The 10008-nt window shown below is 48.3% G+C and overlaps 5 protein-coding genes across 5 annotated transcripts; 3 read left to right on the top strand and 2 right to left on the bottom strand.

Moving 5' to 3' along the window:
- Positions 1–975: 975 nt before the first annotated feature.
- On the top strand, positions 976–3019 carry Triagg1_2758 (uncharacterized protein; the record flags this gene model as incomplete). Its single annotated transcript, XM_062896974.1, has 7 exons — positions 976–1248; positions 1329–1421; positions 1475–1522; positions 1591–1784; positions 1834–1998; positions 2066–2251; positions 2308–3019. The coding sequence occupies 7 exons, from the start codon at positions 976–978 to the stop codon at positions 3017–3019; spliced, it is 1671 nt and encodes a 556-aa protein (XP_062758375.1).
- Positions 3020–3050: 31 nt separating this feature from the next.
- On the bottom strand, positions 3051–5058 carry Triagg1_2757 (uncharacterized protein; the record flags this gene model as incomplete). Its single annotated transcript, XM_062896973.1, has 4 exons — positions 3051–3652; positions 3709–4722; positions 4766–4915; positions 5001–5058. 4 exons carry the CDS (start codon positions 5056–5058, stop codon positions 3051–3053), a joined length of 1824 nt encoding a protein of 607 aa, XP_062758374.1.
- Positions 5059–5910: 852 nt separating this feature from the next.
- Positions 5911–6780, top strand: Triagg1_2756 (uncharacterized protein; the record flags this gene model as incomplete). The annotated part of the gene is made up of 1 exon (XM_062896972.1): positions 5911–6780. One exon carries the CDS (start codon positions 5911–5913, stop codon positions 6778–6780), a length of 870 nt encoding a protein of 289 aa, XP_062758373.1.
- A 1213-nt stretch (positions 6781–7993) lies between these two features.
- Triagg1_2755 (transcriptional regulator family: Fungal Specific TF) lies at positions 7994–9225 on the bottom strand (the record flags this gene model as incomplete). The annotated part of the gene is made up of 3 exons (XM_062896971.1): positions 7994–8310; positions 8386–8881; positions 8941–9225. The coding sequence occupies 3 exons, from the start codon at positions 9223–9225 to the stop codon at positions 7994–7996; spliced, it is 1098 nt and encodes a 365-aa protein (XP_062758372.1).
- A 347-nt stretch (positions 9226–9572) lies between these two features.
- On the top strand, positions 9573–9884 carry Triagg1_2754 (uncharacterized protein; the record flags this gene model as incomplete). The annotated part of the gene is made up of 1 exon (XM_062896970.1): positions 9573–9884. The coding sequence occupies one exon, from the start codon at positions 9573–9575 to the stop codon at positions 9882–9884; it is 312 nt and encodes a 103-aa protein (XP_062758371.1).
- Between the last annotated feature and the right edge of the window lie 124 nt (positions 9885–10008).

The raw sequence follows: 10008 nt of genomic DNA, 5'->3' as shown, positions 1-10008 counted from the left end.
ATTACAGCCGCATTGCCGATTCATATTCGATGCGCCTTTTCCTTGCAATGTTAAATTTGCCAATTAAAAAAGAATGATATGCTTGTGAGTGCGCCTCTCTCTTGGCGCGGCCGTTTGTGAGCGACTTATCGCAACACCACAGTTCCAAGCATTTGCGCCATACATAGTACGTGTACACTCACATTCTCGTGAAGAAATAGTGGCAGAATATAAAGCTGCAACAAGCATTTGGCTTATTCAACCGTCTTTATAATGTTAAATTAACCTTGCCGTACTTTTAAATCCAATTACCGAACACGTCTAACCTGTAATGTGGCACCTGATGCCTCCAGACTATTGCCGCGATCCAATCGCATGCCGACTTGGGCGATTCCTCACAATGCAAAGATCTAACGCCATCGCGCAGCCCCGGTTAGCTCCACGCAACGTTATCATCTAGTCCCCCCGTAAAGTGGGAAAATCAGAGGAAGCTTTCCTCGTCCCGGACAAATTAATGGGCATGGTGATGAACTGTTTCCTATCGCGTATTAGATTTACGGCGTCTGCTTGTGGTTGGGATTGATAAACCGGCTCTGAATTATGATATCCCCTGCATGCGGCCTGTGGAAGAACTAATTTTGGTAGAGGTCTCGTCGTCATGCTATTGCCAATCAGCCGAAGAGCCAATGATAACTCATGGTTGTCCATTACAAACGTGTAGATCCTGGCGATGATGTGATTGCTCTCGAGCATCGCGACACCTGGAGCATCAAATTCTGCTGCACAACTGGGTAGCACTAGGGAAAATGTCCGCTTGCCCGCGACCTCGGCCTCTCTAGAACCCTTTTATGGTGTAATAGATGCTCCGACCACGCGGTAGTGGTTGCCGGCTCGTCGCCAATATAAAGATGTGAGCAACCCGGTTTCTGGAGTATCAGCTCTGGGCCAGGCTTTGTGGTACGACGTGAACAACAACTACAAGCTGTCCCTGCCACAATGTCTCACAGCACGGTAGAGACGCCAAAAGATGGCAAGCAGGCAGATGTCCTTGATATTGCTGTCTTGTCATCCCAAGGGTCGTCAGTGACGGAAGAAGCTCCAGTGCGTCAAAATGAACCGTTTGGCTCAACGGATGACCATCCTTTCGCCGACCCGGCCATGGCCGCACATTGGCGTGAGGTTTATGAAAAGGCAGACTATGAAAATCGCCATCGCTTCGATCCCGATTTCAAGTGGACGGCAGAAGAAGAGAAGAGACTGGTCAGAAAGGTACGCCATTGAATACCTATATACGTACATGTATACTCGTACTACTACTACGTCTTATCAAATTACTAAGCTATTGATAGATTGATCTCAGAATAATGGTGTGGGCGTGGGTCATGTTTTGTGCTCTCGATTTGCATCGCCGAAACATCAACCGTGCAATTTCAGATAACATGGTAAGAGAAATGTGGTATTCCATAGTTGTAAAGTCTTGACTAATAGTTTTCAGCTTCCAGAAGTGGGCATGAACACAAATGACTTCAATTACGGACAAACGGTACGTTGTTTGTGACAACACCATACACCGTCTCTGACGCCTCCAACTGACTCGACTTCTTTTGATAGATATTTCTAGTCACTTTTCTTGCTGCTGAACTTCCTAGCGGTCTGATAAGTAAACGCATCGGCGCGGATAGATGGATTCCGTTCATCATGATGGGCTGGTCCATTACTGCTGGCAGCCAAGCATTCATCCATAGCAGAGCAGCCTTTTTCGCCATCAAAGCTCTACTTGGCCTACTTATGGGTGGTTTTATTCCGTATGAGTCAGCAATCGATACAGAAAGCTTAATAGCTAACGTGATATAGTGATATTGTTCTTTGGCTCACATATTTCTACAAGTCGAATGAGCTTCCTGTCAGGTTGGCCTGGTTTTGGACTGCTCTGAGTACCGTAAACATTGTCGGCTCATTGATTGCCTCTGGTGTTCTCCAAATGAGAGGAATTGCAGGCTGGGGAGGCTGGCGATGGCTGTAAGAGATCTTATGCGCATCCTGTTTGGACCTCTGTAGTAACAGCCGCGACTGACACTGTCTCCAGGTTTCTTATCGAGGGCATTTTGACACTCATCGTTGGTACATTCTCTTGGGTTCTTATGCCTCCTGGACCGTGCCAGACTCGAAATTGGTTCCGCGGCAAAGACGGCTGGTTCACTGAACGAGAGGAGTTCATAATGGTCAACAGACTTTTGCGTGATGACCCAAGCAAAGGAGACATGAACAATCGGTATGACTATACGAACCACTCCACTTTGTCCTTTATAAAAGCTAACAATAATACAGACAGGGTGTAGGCCCAAGCCTCTTGCTAAAGGTGCTTCACGACTGGGAACAGTGGCCGCTCTACCTTCTTGGTCTCGTCGTCTACATCCCACCAGCCCCCCCGAGTACATACTTGTCCTTTATCCTGCGAAACATTGGCTTTTCGGTGTTCAAAGCCAACTTGCTCACTATTCCGTCTCAATTTTTATTTGCAGTCAATCTCATCATCATCTCTTGGGTATCTGAACGGTTCAAGGAACGCGCGATCATTTCGTCAATTTCCAACATTTGGATTTTTCCATGGCTCATCGCTCTGGTGACGCTCAAAGCTGATGCATCGCCCTGGATACGATATGCTCTTCTAACGGGTTTGCTAAGCTACCCATACTGTCATGCTATTGTGGTCAGCTGGAATGCCAAGAATAGTAACGCAGTCCGTACAAGAGCCGTCAGTGCTGCTCTGTATAACATGTTTGTGCAGAGTGGCAACATCATCTCCTCCAACATCTACCGAGACGACGATCAGCCTCTATACAGACGGGGAAATAAGATTCTGCTCGCCATCAACTGCTTCAACATTCTTCTCTTCTATCTTGTCAAGTTATTTTACATTTGGCGGAACAAAGTAAGAGACAGGCAATGGAACGCCATGACGAAGGAAGAGCAAGAGGACTATTCGCTCAACACTACAGATGAAGGAATGAAGCGTTTAGACTTTAGATTCGTTCATTAGGCTGTTGGAATTAAATAGTTGCATAAAATACCTACAAGTGCTCAAGCTTTGTCGAGCGAGCACTATCTTCGAGAAATTTTTGGGGGATATCAATGTGAACTGCCCGAATAAACTCTGCAAACCCTTTGCCCAGATTGTCCAGCCGACTTGAGCTTGTAACGCCCCTACCCAGCGACCCATAGATGACAAAATGCACAGCATAGATGTTAGCAAATTCCACCCTCTCAAGGAAGTACCAGTCCTTCCAATCCTTTCTCATCAAAGAGCGTAGCCTATCCTTGGTCATGAACGAGCGGAACCATTCCCACTGCTCGGGTGTCTGCACAAACAAGCCAATGTTTATGTTGCCTGCTTTGTCGCCAGAGCGGGCGAGTACGAGATCCCCCAGTGGTACATTGATAGTTGTGCCAAAGTTTTCCAGAGGCACGGGACTTATCGCCTCGTAATTCTCTCGTCGTGCTAGCGGCTCTGTCTGCTTGGGTGGGTGGACAGCATAGCGAATACTCTGCTCAGCTAAGCTGTTGCCGAGTATGGTGACAGCCTCTTCAATCTCGGTTTGAGGTATGATGGCTGGATAGTAGCCAAGAAACGGCTTTGGTGCTAGTAAGCGTGTATCCATCGAGTAATGCATTCCTAAATAACGTATTGTCAGTCCCTTTTACTTAACTCAAGTTATGCGGTGAGAATACCTGGAAAGTGAGCCATGAATTGATAGTGCCACGCCTTGTGCATTTTGCTGAGCACATCTTTATCTTTAGACTGCGCAAATATTCGCATATATGTGGTAGAAGCGTATTGTGAATCAGGATCCTTCATGTCGGTGCCGATTCGTTGGAATTCCAAGACGTCAAACTTGTCGAGTATACCCCATTCTTTCAGCGTATCTTTCAACTGCAATTCCTGCATGTCCCATTTGTGATCTGTGGCATATCCACTTGCATTGAGCAAATGCTCGCACTGATATCCTCCCTTGTAGAAGATGGCAAGCTTGGTTGTAGGCGGGGGAGGGTAGCCTTTGACGCCTGACACATGGACTCGATCCTTGGATTCCTTGACGATGTTAATGTTGGAAACATCCGCTTTTACATCACTGTTGAGATAAATGTTTCCCTGCAGCTCGTAGACAAATTGACATTTGACTGTGTCGGGAGTAACAAAGCCGTTCAGAGAATCGTGTTTAGTGATGATGCACTCGCCGTTGGGGAGAATCTCCGCAATGCCCGGACCCAGACGCAAGAAATCACTGGGAGGATGTTTATATGCACCGGGAAAGTTGCCACCTGTGACATAAGTCGAGCATTCGATTAAATGACCTGCGATCAGGGACCCGGCGAGTCGATCAAAGTCTGATTCAGACCAGTTATACCACGCTGCCGCTGCTCCAATGACTGGCGAGGCATCAGAAACACGGCCACAGATGAGAATATCCGCACCTTCATCCAAGCCCTTTTTTATGGCACGATAGCCGAGGTATGCGCTGGCGGCGACGACTGGCATCTCCTCTGGTGAATCGAGAAACGAGGTGGTGTCTTTGTCATACCGAACATCGGGATTTGCGCTATCGAGATGGGGGAGAGGCTTTGAAAGTAAATGGTGGACTTTGTGCATCAGATCGTCGCCTTCGACGTAGCCTACACGAAGCTTATAGCCTCTGCTATGGACCTTGCCCGGTCTGTCAGCAGTGAGGCATGGAAGTGAGGTGACTGTACAATAGGTTTACAAGTTCGTGAATCTTTTCTGCCAAACCCTTTGGATTCATGGCACCGCCGTTGAGGACTACCTTGATTCGCTTTTCGTTGATGAGATCTAGGGATAGCTGGATGCCGTCTAATGCGGATCGAATCCAGCCAGTGCCATTTGACGCATGCTGCATCGCACTGCCAGCCATGCTCACTTCTGCAGTATGATGTTAGCAACTAGATACAAATGATTGTTTTATCTTTTTCAACACTTGAATCGACAGCAAATGCTCAAAACATACCCGCGAGGTAGTCGCCCGTAATGACGTCCACGGGGCCGTACTTGGCCTGGTTGTACATTAAGATGCCCGGATCAGCTGTGGTATAATGTGAGCCTCGATGTATAATAGTTTCATGAGCGTGGAATTCATCATACTGAGAGCACCTGAGCAGTTGGCGATGCGGATCGGCCTGGACGGTGGCACAGCTGACGAGGCCATCCCGTACGAGTAGGAGCTGTACAGGCAAGTATGTATACAGTTGGTATCAGGTCATGTAGTCTATGGAGGGAGGAGTTGAGAAGAAGAAGCAACACGACAACAAGGGAGTATAAAGAGTCTGGACGATTCTCCCAGACGGCAATCGGTACAAGCTGGAGCCGAGCCTGTGCAGCGGCGTCTCTCCACGCATTCTTAACCGTATGCATCAAACCATCCCGTGCTCGATCCAAGCACTAACACGAGCTCTCACACTCACTCCAGACCCCGCTCTCTCTCTCTCTGTCTCTGTCTGTCTTACAGCCCCTCTTCGGCCCGCTGCATGTGACGAACCGGCACGATAATGCGCGAAAAGCGAAAAGCTTCGCATCGCGGAATCTGCCAGCCGCATCCGGAACTGGGATCTTGGCGAGGCTTCATTTTGGATTGTGCTGGAATCGGCCGGAAAAAGAAGCATCACGTGAAGGGCCCCCTTTTCTAAATCGAATCGGTACGTCACTGAAGATGAACTACTAAGGCAGGCGGTCGGACCACCAACCAAACACTGCTGACACAGCAAGATTTCGGCAAATTCATATAAACATTACAAGTAAACAAAAACACGGGTTTGACGGCCACAACACACACAAGCCTCGTTTTCCCATCCAATTGTAATTTCGGTTTCAATCTCAAGTCTAATTCCAGCTCGGTTGCAGCACAAGAAGAGCGCGTCAAAATGCAGTCCATCATGGCTGCCATTCCTCTCTTTACGCCCTCTAAGCCAGCTCGATCCTCACCACGGACTTCGCTAGGCACAACTCCAGTTAGTAGCGGCACATCGCGGGTCAAAAAGAGCACGCCAGGATCAAAGAGGCGACAGTCGTATCCGAAAAGACAGGCCGAAGAGGCGGCAGCTTTACAGAAGGGGACTATGGATGACAGCGAGATTCACAACATCAGTGATTCGGTGCAACTTGAGCAGGACGAGGTGGCATCAGCATCCACTCCCCGTGCGACTCCACGCTCTCTGAGTAGCAAAAAGGCAGCAGATACAACGAGACCAGCCCGACGCAGTGGGCGCATTTCGGAGATTCTAGATCGGGCAGATATTGGAGCAGAGGAGCCACCAGAGCCAGAGAGATCGGTGAGGTCGGTGAAGCCAAGGAAACCAGAAGAAGAAGAAACGGAATACGAATTCGACGGCTTCGCTGGATATCGCTGGGCCGGCGACTCCATCGAGCTTCAAGTGAAATGGGTGAGGGATGAAGGACACGATGACAGCGAGGAATGGGAAGACGCTGAAGAATGGGAACGTGGCAAGATGACTTGGGAGCCCGAAAGACAGCTTCACGAAGATGCTCCCGAGTTCCTGTTTGAGTACTGGCGCTCACAAGGGGGACGGCCCGAGAACCCAACAGACCCAGGGTTGTATGAGATCTTTGCTGTTCTCAAGCACAACAAGAACCGCACCAGATTGCTCATTGAATGGGTTGGGTATGAGCGCTCAGAGGCTACCTGGATGCTTCAAAAGGATATCCCCAAAACGGCACAGGATATCGTGGATGACTACTTTGCTGGTCTAAAGACTAAGGGTAAGAAGAAGTGAGGCATCAGCAACTGACAGAAGTGTTGTTTCTTTTATTTGTATTATTATACAGCGTTGGGGTGTCGATTATGGGGATTGCAAGTCTGAAACAGAATACTAGTTGAGAAGTAGTATGTATATGTGGAATGGGTGAGTCAATGGGCGAATAGTATGAGGCATGAGAGACAAAAAGGTCTATCAATTGTGTAGGTGAACGAGTTAATGGTAGCTACACTGCAAATTCACAACCCTGAAAATGAGGTAGGTAGATGTGAAGAGAACAACGTTTACAAAATAATGGTACAAGAAGAAATTGAAGACAAAAAGAAAATGAGAGCCTCTCAATGAGATTCAGAATCACACAGGGTCTGGCCGGGGATTGAACCCGGGACCTCTCGCAAACAAGCTGTAGGGTTGTCCCTAAGCGAGAATCATACCACTAGACCACCAGACCGAGAAGTAGTTGTGATATTTGCCTCGGCGATGGTAATGGGCTCATCAAGATATCACCATCTCGGTGAGCAGAAAAAAGAGCTTTAGTAAATGGAAGGAAAAAAGAAGGGTCTGGCCGGGGATTGAACCCGGGACCTCTCGCATATAAGCTGTAGGGTTTTCCCTAAGCGAGAATCATACCACTAGACCACCAGACCTATCACGTGATGAACTGAAAGGAGGCGTCGTGAAACAGACCTATGATCGTTGTGCTGAGAGAGATAAGGAAAGCTTCATGTTGAAACGAATCGCTGACGCTTATATATCCATCCAATCAAACGTTTAGAATTGAGATTTGTGTAAAGATGTAAAAAAAAATTGGGTATTAGCTATTAGTGACACTTCTATATTCAGCAGGTTGTGGGTATTGCTACATGTAGATGCTTCATCTCGGGAGTACGGAATAAATGACACTGGATTCCCTCGTTGCAAGAAGGATTGTATTGACATCTGAGATGGTTAGATCTCAGTAGCCTAAAATGATATTAACATTACCAATTTTCAGTTGGAAAAGAAAGAGAAAGAGATCATACCGGTGACATATTTGCCAAGAGCATGTGCTATGTGTTTGTGGTATATGTATATCCTTGACGATACTAATGAAGCAAGCCACGAGCTCGCAAAAATCGATCTCTGGATCAAACGGAGGAGCGATTGGAAGCTGAAAATGTCATCATCGCAATATGGGTAAAAACATATACTTTGTGAGTACCGCATGATGACTGCTACTCAATCTTATGGATCACGGGCTGAGGAGATACCGCGCATCTCTCTCAGCCAAAACACTGCAGTACTCCAGTGGCCATTCGGTGTACTCTTCATAAAGGGACGGTAATCTGCGGGCCAAATCCCTCATCCAGTTGATGATGACGAATTTCCTCCCGGGATATTCGGGCTCGTCAGATTTGGAGAGGCAGGCATTGCCAAGCACATAGTCCAAAAGGAACATGTGGATGATCAGGAGATGACCTGTGTGGTTTTCGTAATCAACAAACTCCATAAAGTCTTGATTGTTGAAAGTAGTCGGCAAGATGAATAAGATGACAAACTCTCTCCAAGCTATATGAAGCCTTGTCAGCGCATACCCAGAAATGAGAGTGTATTTAATATGATGGCATGAGAAATGTGTCATACCGTCTAGACAAGAGGTGCGTAAATTATCGATGCATCTTATCATGCATTCACAATATGAGATCTCGGTAGGCTTCTGGCACAACGGCATTAATCGCCGTGCGGATGCTAGAAAGCCCTCGATGGCTTCAAAATTCCTTGGCTGCTCGCTAATGAGCCTCTCTAGGGATCGATCATGTTCCATGGGCGTAAAATACTTGAAGATGGACTTTTCATAGTCTGTAATGATGGTGGATGCGACCAAGTTGCCGCCTCTTGTTGTTGTAATATAGTCAATCATGCTATCCGGCATAAGTGACGATTGGGTAACGAGGCATATCACCGCCGCGAGCAGCGCATCCTGATCGGCAGGCTTTGTTGGCGGATGATCAAGCTGTTCATTAACAAGCTTCATGGCAGTGACGCGATGCTGCAAGGCTTGCGACGTATAGTCAACGTTGCCGTGTTGTGACAGATGCGAAGCTCCGAGGCCTAGAACAGCATGTGCAAGATAGTCATACTAAGCCGTCTTGTTAGTCATGCATGTAAGACGCCATAGGGCTGAAGGCGAGTCTCAACGGAGGGAATCTCACCTGGTGTGACATGGCGGCAGCATCCATCCAGACATCTTTGCCTTTTAAAGGCAGTGTTGGAAAAGCCGACAGCAGAAACTGGTGGTAGAAGCGCAAATCTTCCAGCGCGAGACCTGATAAAGCGGCACGCGGAGCAAGTGAAGACGAGGAGGATGTGGGCGACGACGGAGCCGGTGTCGGATAGCTGCAATTCAAGCCGAGACGACAGCACGGCGAACAAGACGGCCGCAATTCGTTGCACTTGACTCTTCTCCGCTTGCAATTGAAGCATCCGAGACGTGATTTGAAGTGGCCCCGTCGACTAAGTGGCTTGCTGGATTTGCGGACCACGGCATCTGACGAGCCTTGCTCTGACGGCGATTCATGTAAGTCTACCGATGAATCATCAGACGGATTTGGGCTTCTGCTGTGCTGTGGCTGAGGCATAGTAGATGCCGTAGTATTCGTTGAGCCAAGGAAAGAAAATGACGAGGGGAAAGGGAAAAGGAAGAGGTAAACCAGCAACTCTTGGTGTTATCGCGATCCAAGAGGCTGAATCGATCGTTTGCTTGGCGGCGAGCGCAAAGGACGCATCACGCCGTTGTCGCAATCGGCTCAATGACCCGATCGCCTCGCTCAATGCCAACAGCTAAAGAGCCCCCGGCAATGGACACGGCCGGGCTGCAGTCTCTCTGGAACAAACAGCAATCTCAAAGCGTTTTGCGCGCTGCAAATCGCGCTCCTGAAAGCCCTGGGAATCTCTTGCTTACGGGATATGACTCTGTCCACGTTCCGATGCTCAAGCTGCGAGAGCCGCTTTCTATTAATGTCCAGCTTGCACCAAACGACAACCGCGACCCAATGGGATCTGCTTCACGTGATGAAGCCCGACGCCTTGCATTCTCCAAGAATAGAGCGTGGACCCCCCTCGTTGAGCAGGACAAGATGTGATAGGTGGATTAAACCCAGGGGGAGCGCATCCTGCCGGCTATTCTCGTGCTACCCTGGAAATGGGAGACGGGGGACGGGATGAAGCAGGCCAAGACGCGTCCAGGCGACCCGTTCAATCTGTAAT

The sequence above is a fragment of the Trichoderma aggressivum genome, assembly GCF_033847375.1.
Source record: "Trichoderma aggressivum f. europaeum strain CBS 100526 chromosome Unknown scaffold_007, whole genome shotgun sequence".
Lineage (NCBI taxonomy): Eukaryota > Fungi > Ascomycota > Sordariomycetes > Hypocreales > Hypocreaceae > Trichoderma > Trichoderma aggressivum.
Note: the sequence above shows the minus strand (reverse complement) of the source record. Positions and strands in the feature narration are given on the sequence as shown.